The following is a 12,251-nucleotide window of genomic DNA, read 5'->3' as shown; positions in this document are numbered from 1 at the left end:
AACATGATCCCTTCGACATAAGCTTTGAAGAATATTATGTGCAACTACCTAAGATCTTTCTGCAATTCGAAGGAACTATCGGTTGAGCAGATAATCAAAGGTAAGGCTCTTTTTAATTTAAACAACGCAAAAGACTTGGCATTTCATTGGTTAAGGGAGAAGGTTTTAGACATAAGCCGCAAGGCGGCAAATAAAAGGACTACTCTCGCAGCATTACAACACTTAAATGTTTCATGCCAGCCAAAGCCAAAAGTGACGCCTCCTATTTGATTTTGTTGATGATGACCATGAAAGGGGCTGTCGAGTTGCGGAAGACTCTAGAATTGTGTTCCGACTAAACCTCCCAAGAGATGAGCATCATGAGGGAGGCAAGCGCCTTGGGTGAGCCGAGTCGGATCTGAAGGTTATCATTCCATCATTCTCTTACTGAATCCCTCGTCACCCAAGCAGACGTGGTGATGTGATGCATGCCGAGCCATGGGAGAATGTAATTCCAAATGCGCATGGTGTAGCGGCACTAGAAGAGCAGATGAGCCGTGGTTTCTTGGGTTTTCTTGCAAAGAGGGCATAGACCGCAATTAGGCCATCCACAACGACTCAAGTGATCTGAAGTCCAAATCCTAACTTGAAGAATAAGCCAAGCAAAAAACTTGCACCGAGGGGACGCCCACACCGTCTACACTGAATGAACAAGATCTGAGGTGGTGAGGCCTTCAAATTGTGCCTTGTAAGCTGAGGATGCAGGGTATATCCCATCTTTGATGAACTTCCATAGGATTGAGTCTTTAACGTCGTCATCAAGGGCCATAGTTGTTAATTTGTCCCAAAGGTTAGCGAACTATTGGATGTGTTCAAGGAAGAGGCCATTTGAGCTGTCAATATTCGCAATCCACTGGTTGTTGGTCATAACTTGTTGAAATGAGGAGTTTTTCTTGCGAGAGAGCTCATAGTGATCGGGAGGAATGTCGTGAGGGTGCAATCCTTGCAGTCAAGATGAATTCCTGAATCTCGCTGTCCTTCCATTTCCCACTGTGACCGTAGTGGTTGCCGCAAAGAAACGGCGGTCATCTTCCGTGCATGACACTTCCATGCCAATCCATGGCTTGCTCTTATCTTTCCACTCATACCATAACCAGCTAAATCTCAGGGCCTTAGCAAATTTGTACATATTAAGCACATCCAAGACGCCCTTGTTCTTTGGTTTGCAAACGAGGTCCCAGTTTACCTTGCCTTTCCCTCCATAAATCTTGTACGTGCCCACCCAAAGATATGCTCAACGGATGCTATCAATTTTCTGAAGGACCTTGACCGAGATGTCCAGAGGAGTGAGATGATATATTGCAATGGCCCTTAGGGAAGCCTTGACAAGAACCGTACGACCTGCAACAACTAGATGTCTTCCTTGCCAAGGTGGGAGCTTGCACGCGATCTTATCTTCAAGATGTTGGAAATGGATTCTCTTGAGACGCTTAACAGAAAGAGGAAGGCTGAGATAACGCATCGAAAAGGATGAACGGGCCACCGAAAAAGCATGAAGAACATTGTCCATATTGATACCATCACAATGAATAGGGGCAACAAGACTTTTGGCACAGTTGTTGACAAGACAAGTCACTTCTCCAAATGAAGCCAGGGTGGCGGCCAAGAATTATACATCCTCCTTAATTGGTTTGACATAGATGATAGCATTGTCGATGTAGAGAGAAGCTCTAACAGTTGGAGCTATACCACACAGAGGATGGAGGTGCCCTTGGGCAGTGACCTTGCCGAGGAGATGGTGGAGTGGATGAATGGCAAGGACGAAAAGAAATGGGGACATCGGGTCGCCCTGTCGAAGGCCACAACCATGCTTTAATGGGTCTCCCAACACCCCATTGATCAACACTCTCAAGGTGGCGGTGTACAGTAGAGCCGCAACCCAATCTCGAAATATGATCAGGAAGCGAAGATCTTGAAGAAGATCCATGAGAAAGTTCCAGCACACAGAATTAAACGCCTTCTTGATATCAAGCTTGAATAGAAGGGTCGTGCCAAAAAATGGTGAGGCCTTTGCGTGCCAATGTCTCGCCAATCGTTGACGGAAAATTACACGTCAATTAAACTAGAAGGGTTGGTCTACCTCGAGCGTGCCAAATAATTGGCTGCTTTCCAAGCAGCTGCGATGCACTGTGTCAACGCCAAAAAATGGCTATGCACGTATCAACAACAATCCAAACAGCCTTTGTCGGGCCTGGTATAGAGTTGACTTGCCGAGCGACCCCCACACCTGCCATTGGCGCCGCCACCGGTGGAGTGGTCGGCACTGACTATTGATGGTTCATTCTCCTCGGGTGACGAATTAGCAGTCGGTGGTATGCTTCTCAGGAACAATGCATCTGAAGTCATATTTGCCTCTTGTCGATTGTTGCTTGTTTTATTGCAATGATGCCCTCAAAGTAGAAATGTATTGGGAGAGATGGAACTTCCACTCATGAGTTATTGTGCAGTCAGACTCCATGGGAGCATTATCTACACTATAACACAAGGGGGGAAACCCGATGGGAACGAGCGAAGGGTCTCGTGCCCACAGCGGCTGAGTGCCCGCGGCGGCGGGGCCTCGATCCATCTCCTCCGGCCTTCCCTGCATATGTCATGACCAGATTCGGGTCTCCCGTCATATCCTCACCCTTCTCCGAGCAGGGCGCCATGCACCATGGCTCCTCGAGCTCCCTCCCAGCCCAACCTCGCGACGACGGAGGTGGCGGTTGGCTGTCCGCCTATTCATGGCATCGGTCCAGCACCCGCCGGCTCGGCCGCGCTCCAGCATCCTCCTGCTTGGAGGTTTCAGAAGGAGGGTGTGGGCCTGCTATCCTCGTGCTCACGCCCGCTCAAGCCGATCGCTCCGCCTACCACGCTTGTATCCCCATCTTTGAATAGCATTGTCGTTCCAAGCTTGCTGCTGTCACCTCCAGTATCTTACTCTGCGCTGGGCCCTGCTTCGACTCGTCTCCCAGCTCCAGCGGAGCTGGAACTCACCTCCTCGCAGCTGTCACTGACAAGCCACCACCCCGTGTCGTCAGTTGCGATGGAGGAGGGGCGAGCGTCTCCCCACGGGCTGTTGGAGGTGCTGGCGCTTGCTGTGGAACCTCCTCCAACGACGGCTGCTCCGGCACGACGGGAGTCGAAGCTCCGGAGAGGTCCTTGCCACCATCTTAAAGAGACAAGACCTGCAGCAACCACTGGCTGGCTCGAGGAGGATGGACTCCGACAGGCCCCATCCTTCGGATTTGGCACCAGTGCGGCATGTGCCATGGGCCTCCTTATCCGAGAACGACAATGACAACAATGACGATGATGAGCTTGCATCGCAGACGTTGTTGGCTGCCAAATGCTCCAGCAAGGTGACCTTGGGGCGTGAGGCAGAGGCGCGTGAGGGTTGGCAGGAGGTGCGGTTAAGGCGAGGCCCTTACTACTCGACAAAGCCAACCTCTATTTTGGCTCCTCGGTCCATCCCTGCTTGGCTTCATGGTAGATGCTGCAGATGTCTTATCACTAGACACCGTGCATCAGGGTGCATGAATTCCTTTAGATGTTCCCGTTGCTTGGAGAATGGCCACATGGCTCGTGAGTGTCGCAACGCCTCGTGTCCACTCAGCTCGCTTGCAAACCTTGTCATGTCGCCATTGTTCCGCCTCGACTCCGACCATCGTCTTGATCCAGCTCCTTATGAGGCTCAGGCTGAAGCCACACTTCCCTTTAAGGGGAGCCGTCGTGAGTCTTGGGCGTTTGTTGTTTCTGCTTCTGCTGGTTGTACAGGCTTGGCCAAGGCGGTGCCCCAGTCTATCTTCTCCGCAATAAATGAGTTGCAAGGCTTGGATTCCTCTCAGATGCTGGAGGCGGTTCAACCTTTGCGTGACGTGGTTGATTCTTTGCATGGTTGGCTGCTACATGTTGGGAACCTTCTTGAGCGTGCATAGGCTGAGAACCTTCTTGAGCGTGCACACGCTGCTCTGAGTAGGCTCTTGGTTGTGCCTACTTTGGAGAAGCCGCCTCCTACGTTGCCCCCGGCCAGAGCTTGATGTTGACTTAGTGGACGACGGAGATGCAGAACTCTACAGCTACTTCTCCCCTCGTGCTACGATCGCTTCGTCAATGTTGCCTACTTTCCCCATTATGGATGAGGTCTTTGTCATGAATCCAACGCTAGTGTTACAGATCGTGCCTGAACTTCATAAGTTGAGTGGAGAACTGATTTCGCCGCTGTCAGGAATGCATATGAAGTTGGGTTCTCTTGTGGATTCGATAGTGGCATTGACGCTCACTTCAACACCCTTGGAGCCTAGCCAGGTGGTTCCTGTAGGCGACGATGTTGTTGTGGCCAGAGCGTCGGTTCCAGACCTAGGTGACATATTTGCCATCAAGCTTAATGATTTTCTCACAAACTTGGATCCTAGCATGAGCAAGGCGGTCGGACGTCTCTTAAGGGGAAAGGCTCCCCCTCGAAGGGAGAAATCAAACAAGTGCAAAATCAAGAAGTGTGGCGACAAAGGAGTGGCGCGGGTGGTTCCATGGTGCACTCCTTTGAGATGCAAATTGGGGCTTGGTTGTGTTGGTGGTCTTCTTCGAGGTGTTCTTTTCATGTTAGAGCAGGCCGTTGGAGTTTCATCTCTGATGTTGAGACCAAATTGTTTGGTGGTTGTAGAAATATTGTCTTAGGTGTGTCGGTTGGTTAGTCCCTGCCGTCCCGTGGCTTCATTGTTTGGGAGTAGTCCACATGTGAGGGTCTTATTTGTGTTGGTTTTGTCCGGTTTTTCCGTTAATTAACCAGACAACTCTCTTCTTCTTAATTAATCGATGAGTTGCCTCCGGTTTTTTTTAAATCTACACTATAGGTTATCACGTTGTCTGGCTAATTAGTCACATGGTCACTGAAATTAAGAGGCTCGTGACTGCGTGGGAGCTTGTTACATCAAACATTTCCAGATCTCATAATAGGGTATCACATTGTCCGGCTAATTATGATCGCATGGCTCGCACATCATCGTTTGTTGGTTGGTTCCAACGAGGCCTCCTTTCTCTCACGATCTTGTAACCCTCCAGTTGTGGAATAAAACTCTCTTTTACCTCATAAAAAATGTCAAGAGAAAAACAAAACTTGCATACAATGAACAAAGAATCTACTATACAACACGTACAAAAAAAAAAAAAAAAAAAAAAACGATGTACAATTCATCGTCTCAAGCTGACACCGGAGGAGAAACAAAAACATGGACAACATGTACATTTTCTATACGCGCCAAAACCAATGTACAACGTGCGGTGCCTATTTGGGCTTGACCTCGAAGTAGGGCATGTAATCGGACGCGTCGCCGGCGCCGCCGTAGGACGACCGGGTGATCTCGACGTCGCTGTACGGGTGCGAGGGCGCGCCCCTACCGGCGCCGTCGAACTCGGTGGCCGACGAGCCGGCCGAGTTGAGCCCCTCCCCGTCGGGCTCGTTGAGCAGCATGGCCTCCACCTCCTTGACGACGGTGCCCATGGTCGGCCGCGCCGCCGCGGACTCGTCCACGCACTGCATCGCCAGCTGCACGAACCGCCGGAACCCGGGCGTCCGCGCGGCGTCCCGGATGGCCGGGTCGAGGATGGCGCGCAGGCCGTAGTAGTCGCGGTCGGCCGGGTCGATGGCCTGCCTCACCTCCCGCACCACGTACTTGCCCTTCTCGATCGGCTGCCTCCCGCTCACCAGCTCCAGCATCACCACCCCGAAGCTGTACACATCGCTCTTCTCCGACAGCTGCTGCGTCATATAGTACTCCGGGTCCAAGTAGCCCTACCAAATGCATATGATTTATTTCAGCAACACAAATATATACTAGCTAGCTTTGTTTGTCATGGGATATCAGCAGGAACAATATCAAGGTGAAAATGGAGCATGACGGTTACCAGTGTTCCTTTGACTTGGGTGGAGACGTGGCCCTTCTCGGTGTCGGCGACGAGCTTGGAGAGCCCGAAGTCAGCGACCTTGGCCTTGAGGTTCTCGTCGAGGAGGATGTTGGTGGACTTGATGTCGCGGTGGATGATCGGCGGGTCGGCGAGCTCGTGAAGGTACGCCAGCCCCCTCGCCGACCCCAGTGCGATCCTCAGCCTCTTCTTCCAGCCAAGGTACGTCCCTCTAACTGCAAAGCGCACAGCTCCATCAATTCTGAGCACAAGCGAAACGAAATGGTAAACAACTACTAATAGAGATATCAGCCCTTGAGACTGTTTCTTACCAGCAAGGTTCTCCCTCAGAGTCCCACCGGCGACGAACTCGTAAACCAGCATCTGCTCCCCTTGCTGGAAGCAGAAGCCGATCAGGCTCACCAGGTTCCGGTGGTGAACCCGGGACAGCAGCTCGATCTCGTTCTTGAACTCCGGCGCGCCCTGCATCGACCCGGACTGCGCCCGCTTTATCGCCACCCGTATTCCGTCCACCAGTGTCCCCTTGTACACCTGTTGACACATGGCAGTGAGTAAGCCAGTGTGGTTGGCTAAATTGTGTTTCAACTGTCTGTGCAGTACAGGCCATATTTCAGGAATAATAAGATGGATAAACGAGCTGATGCGGTTTTCAGTTGTTACCTTTCCATAGCCTCCTGCGCCAATCTCATGGCTATCTGCGAAATTATCAGTGCAGCTTTTCAGCTCCTCGAAGGAGAAGAACCTCGCTCCTTTCAGCTGCGGAGCTCCTCCGCTGTCTTTCTGTGTCGCGCCCCATGAAGCTGGAATTTTGATGAAATGATCACATCAGTTTCCAGCTTTCCATTCTCATGTCATGGTTGCTACTGGTATAACAGAAACTGCAAGACCAGTTTCTATATTTTATTTATCCTTACCAAAAGGGTCGGTGCTTCGTTCTTTTAGTTCCTTGTTCCTTCTCTTCTGTCGCAAAGCGAATAGTCCCACGAAAATGAGGGCAATCACAAGAACCCCGCCACCTGCTGCGATCCCAGCTATGGCACCTGTACCGAACTTTGATTTTTGGCCACCAGCAACTGACACAGAATGTTAAAATAGTTAGTTTCACACTGCCATGCTGTTTCAAATCTTCAATGCAAATGGGGGAAACTCAAGTACCTATGAAGGGGACATATGGATCTGCAATGAAGAAGTAAGGCCCGAATATTGGTGGTGGCTTGTAGATCTGGTTGCTGAGAAGAGACCCAATACGGCTCACTTCGGACACATTGAAGAGCGTCCCTGTTGACGGGAACAGCTTCACTTGAACTTGGAGGTAGTTGTCGCCGTTGAATTGGATACCGCTCAGCTGAACTGCACCTTCACGCAGACTCAAATTCCTCGAGAGGGTCTGCTCAAGTTCCTGAAACTTAGCGGTGTCCGCCACATTCTTGAAGGACGGCGCTCTGAAGACCATCTTGCCATTGTACGAATAGGAGCAGCCGCAGTTTGCAGGGTTCTGGCCCTGATCACTTTGGCACCCACTTGCCAAGTTACATTTGGTCATGCTAGTGCTGTATGGTACCACGTTCTGTCGTTGGGCGGTGCAGAACTGTATAGATGTATCGGCGCACACTGGATTCCGGGCAAGCCTGTATGCAGAAAAGAGAAAGGCGATGTTAGTGAATGCATGGAGAAAACAAGTCATGGCCAGCATTCTAGGATCTTACAGCAGTGTCTTTTTGTAGTTTGAAGTGACAGACACATCGACTATGCTGTTTTGTTCGAGATCAACAGTTTGCAGTTGTGTGCTGATGCTGCCCGCCATCCTAAGTGTTCCACTCAGCTGGTTTTTGCTCAATACACTGTACCATCATGAATAAAAACAGGTGAACATGAGAATTTACTTATTATTGTTTTCTTATTGACTTTACTCTGAGTATATTTTGCTAGAAAATTACACTTCATGCAGCTGGGGCAAATTGAAGAGTTCCTGGGGGACCACGCCAGTGAGTTTCGCAGATGACATCGATCTGAGTGATAACAAGAATATCATGATAAGTATGACATTATCGAAACAAGTCGTTGCTTTAGAGAGTCAACCGTTTAAGATAACTCACATGGAAGAAATATTTGTTAGATTTGCGAACCAGACTGGGATTTCTGACGCGCTAAATGTGTTGTTGCTTAAATCCCTGGTTATTCAAGCATCAACTAGTCAGTATTTTCTGAGATATAGTTTATATCCTTGGGTAATGCAGCATGGAAGCATTATAGTTAGGTTCTTACACAACATTTAACACATTCATCTGGCTGAGATCTGGCAGTGATCCAGTTAGCTTGTTGCTTGCCAAGTTCCTGCAGAAAGCATTTTCAATAATAGGTATCTCAAGTCTAAAAAATCTTATCTTGACTAGTTTTGTAAGACACTTACAGCTCATTTAGGCTGACCAAGTTGCTGATGTTAGGAATTGCTCCTGCAAATTGGTTCCTATCCAGACGGCTGTAGAAGACGAAAATTGTGTCAAAGATTGTGATAAAAATAACACTTGAAGAAAATTTGTGTTTCATTGGTCTGAAGATACTTACAGTACTTGGAGCGGGCGAATACCTCCAAGCTCACGCGGAATCGGGCCTGAGAACTGATTGCTATCAAACAATCTATACAAAAGGAAGAATTAGCAGGATATATTTATCCATATAACATAAATTGGAAACTTAGGCAATCCCTTACATGTGTATGAGAGTCATTTTAGAGTTGAAGAGGCCTGTAAGCGTTCCAGATAGCTGGTTCTTGTTGAAATGGCTGTCCACCAACCAAAGTTTAGAAAGATGAAACAAGCAGAAGAGATGTGCTTGCAAACCTATGATCTTCCTTGATAGATCAAGACAAAAAAGAGTAGTATGAAACTTACAAGTGCTTCGTGTTGATAAGAAGGTCAAGGCCCGGTGTCGTTCCTGTTGAGATAGGGACAGTTCCTGTGATGGCATTATCTGCCAGATCTAGCCAGAAGAGTTTTGAGAGTAGGCCAAGCTGAGGAGGTATTGTGCCCGTCAACTTGTTCGAATTCAGTGCCCTATATATCGATAACGTTGCACAGAACCAGTTAGTTTTTCTGTCCAATCAAAAGAAATAAGACGAGGAGTTTGGGAATGCGAGAAGTTTCACTAGAATCAAGCCAGAAACTTACAGGAATGTCATCTGCAGGAGGTTGCCTAGTTCTTTAGGTATGTCTCCGCTGAAGCTGCAACCAGCCAAGATTCTGACAAGTACATCGAAAGCGATTCAGTAAGCCTGTTTGGTAAATTGTTACTGTGTCAGGAGCGGTAGAGGGTGTAGAGCAATGAGCAATTCGTCGCTTACAGTGTCGTAAGCTGCGCAAGGTTCCCAATCGAAGCGGGGATCGTACCACTGAGACCACTGTTGAACGAAAGGTCCCTGCAATGCAAATGCTTGTGTTAGCGTTCACAGATCAGCAGCAGGACTTGAGAACTTCTACGTACAATCTCTTTCAGATTTTGTTCCCAGCAATATTAAACCGAAGCATTTCTACTTTATTTCCTTCATTTTCAGTAATCTGGACAAAATTTAAAACATGTTACCCAATCCATGTTTCATTGCCAAACTACTTTAAAAAAAGCTAACTACCACCAAAACTTAGACATGGTAAACTTGAATTGGTCAGCTGAGCTCAGCTCTTTTCTTTTCAGGACTTGGTCAGACTTCTTGTCTTGAGAAAGCAGAGTTGATAAACTAGAAGCAAAACTGTGGGGACTGGTTCAATAGCTTGAACAACGGCAGCTTCTAGGCAGCAATTTCATGGCGGGCGAGGCGTGGCGTGGCGACAACTTACAGGAACACGAGCTCGCCGAGCTGCCCGACGCTGTCGCTGAGCGTGCCCTGCATGTTGACGCTGGACAGCCTCCTGCAAGAACAAACAAGCCAGAGGAAATCGGTGTGATGAGATGAGGCACATACTCGGTGGTCGAAGGAGAGCTGCGGGGGGGCGCAATTGTATTGAGGAGGTGTAATACTCACAACGACGTGACCCTGCCGTTGGTGCACATGATCCCGTCCCAGGGGGCGCCGCAGGGGTCGCCGGAGTTCCAGCTCGGCGGGTAGTTGGTCCACTTGCCCATGAGCGACCGGAGCGCCGCGGCTGCCCCGACAAAAAGCCCATGCGCAACAACACGGGGTCAGCTCAGCTCAGCTGGGTGGAGAGAAAGAGAGGCCAATCGAAACGAAACGGAGCTTCTTGGGTGACTGACCATCGTCGGGGTTTGTCTGGCAGAGCCCCGCCGGCGCGGTGACCGCCACCAGCAGCAGCAGGAGCAGCAGCGCCCGCCGCGTCGCCGCCTCCATCCTATCCGCGGGCCAGGCCGCCTGAGTCGCTGGTCGGAGCCTTGCCCCGGAAGGAGAGCACCGCCGCGCTTCTTGCGCCTTGTGTGTTGTCTGTCGACCTGGCTGGCTCCTCTGGTCGTCGGCCGGAAGCTCTCGTCGTCTGTGTGTGTGGGGGGCAAAAGTCGAGGACGGGAAGCAGGCGGGCACGGCTGGGTGTATAAATCCTACCAACCCAACGCCAACACCAACACCAACAGCTTGCTTGCTTTGCTTCTTCCCCGACGCAGCGCAGGGAAGAGGTCAACCCGGGGCAAGGCAAAGCCCAAAGGCGGGGTGAGCGCAGCGACGCGCGCGTTCAGACAAGACACTGCGCCCACGTTGGTCAAACTAAGCGGAGGAAAGAGAGAGGGAGCCGACTGCTGCATGCATCTTGACAATCTCTTTCATTTCTACTCCCTCCGTTCCTAAATATAAGGCTTTCATTTTGAGATCCCCATCAGAGGTTTTCTCGGAAGAAGAAAGAGGAGGAGAAGAAGAAAAAAAATCCCCGTCGGACGGCTTTGCTGGTGGCCTGTAGCCATCGCCGCCGGACACCCAGTTCCAGCTCCGCGACGGTTGAATGAATGATTTGCGCGTTGCCATCGTCTAATTAACCTGTTTTATTTATTTATCCGTAGCTCGTTTGATTTTTAAGGGGTTGTTTAACTGTTTTATTATCCGTAGCTAGCTAGCTAGTGGCATCGGTGCTCGCCCGGCCCATTTGCTTAATCCAGCGACCAGCGTTTGATTGCGTCTTGTTCGTTTCGTGGGGATTAGTTTATGTGATGATGAGGAAAACATCCATCATCCCGAGGGGCAGTTGACAATTAAAAGGGCATCTAAACGGCGGAGCAAGGGACATGCATCTGCTGCAACTGGGATGAGGGCCAATCGGGATGGATATATCCATCGTCCGTCCGTCCGTCCTCCGGCCGGGGTACGGTGTTTACCTTGTTGTTTAGCTCGTGGGTTGGCGATTTTTAGTGCTCTCGCGTAGCGGGGTAGTGGCTGATGGCGACGGCGACGGCGACTTTCTCTATCCCAGCCTCGGTCTCCTTTACTGATTGATTGGAACAGAACAATTGATGCCGGGCAATGCAACAACTGGATCGAATGTGCATCCTCTACGTATGCATGTACGTATCACGTATGTATAGAGAAGAAGAAGAAGCTATAAGACAACCGGACGACCCATTTCGTTCGCCGTCGTCTGTTTGGGTCGACGCAGACACAAAAAGCGGTCCAACGCATTGACCCAAACGAACGCGCGTCCGGTTTTCGTCCGTGGGCGACCCATTCCCGGCCCATTTTTGAGCCGGATTTACGGCGCAGACACGTGACGGACGCGCACACACTCGCCTTCTCTTCCTCCGGACCCGCTGGTCGGAGGCACATTGGCCTCCCACATCCAACCCTCGCCCGCCTCCTTCATCGTCGACGCCGCCGCCGATTTTTCCAGCGACTCTGCCAGCTGTTGACGCCTCCACATCCGCCCAACAACGCCGCCCACTCCCACATCGCCCGTCGCCGCCGCTGCCTTGTTGTCGGGGATCAACTGCTTCCCACTCCCGCGCCCCCACCACACAGCCCGTCGGGGAGCCGCCTCGTTGCCCGGTCAGATCCTCACCGGCACGCTCGTCGGACACCGACAGGACAACTAGTTGGTCCGTGTGCGGCGCGACTCCCTTCGTCGGCCGTCTTCTTCATCGACGCCCACAAGCTGTTCGACAGTTTGCCAAGGTATAAAATGGACTCTGCCGACCAGTTCTTTTTCACAATTTCCTTTGCGACTCCGGCGATTCGTCGTCCGATGACGAGGAGGAGGTATTGGCTGTCGTGTTGGTCCATCACCAGCTCAACAGCCAGCGGCCGTTGTTTCATGGCTCCATTTCGGGCCACCTTCCGGCGTTGAATCGTAACCGAGAGAGCGGACATTTCCTTCTTTGGAAGGACT

The 12,251-nt window shown here is 50.6% G+C and overlaps 1 protein-coding gene across 1 annotated transcript; it reads right to left on the bottom strand.

Moving 5' to 3' along the window:
* Positions 1 to 5,082: 5,082 nt before the first annotated feature.
* On the bottom strand, positions 5,083 to 11,536 carry LOC123444446 (leucine-rich repeat receptor protein kinase HPCA1-like). The gene is made up of 19 exons (XM_045121157.1): positions 10,186 to 11,536; positions 9,956 to 10,076; positions 9,771 to 9,842; positions 9,281 to 9,355; positions 9,108 to 9,179; positions 8,832 to 8,993; positions 8,651 to 8,722; positions 8,506 to 8,577; positions 8,351 to 8,419; positions 8,206 to 8,274; positions 8,037 to 8,111; positions 7,878 to 7,949; positions 7,647 to 7,781; positions 7,096 to 7,568; positions 6,855 to 7,013; positions 6,601 to 6,740; positions 6,252 to 6,471; positions 5,923 to 6,155; positions 5,083 to 5,809 (listed from the first exon to the last, which is right to left on the bottom strand). Exons 1-19 carry the CDS (start codon positions 10,277 to 10,279, stop codon positions 5,303 to 5,305), a joined length of 2,892 nt encoding a protein of 963 aa, XP_044977092.1. The 5' UTR covers positions 10,280 to 11,536; the 3' UTR covers positions 5,083 to 5,302.
* Between the last annotated feature and the right edge of the window lie 715 nt (positions 11,537 to 12,251).

Source organism: Hordeum vulgare, chromosome 1H, assembly GCF_904849725.1.
Source record: "Hordeum vulgare subsp. vulgare chromosome 1H, MorexV3_pseudomolecules_assembly, whole genome shotgun sequence".
Classification (NCBI taxonomy): domain Eukaryota; kingdom Viridiplantae; phylum Streptophyta; class Magnoliopsida; order Poales; family Poaceae; genus Hordeum; species Hordeum vulgare.
This window is presented reverse-complemented; position numbering and strand designations above follow the sequence as displayed.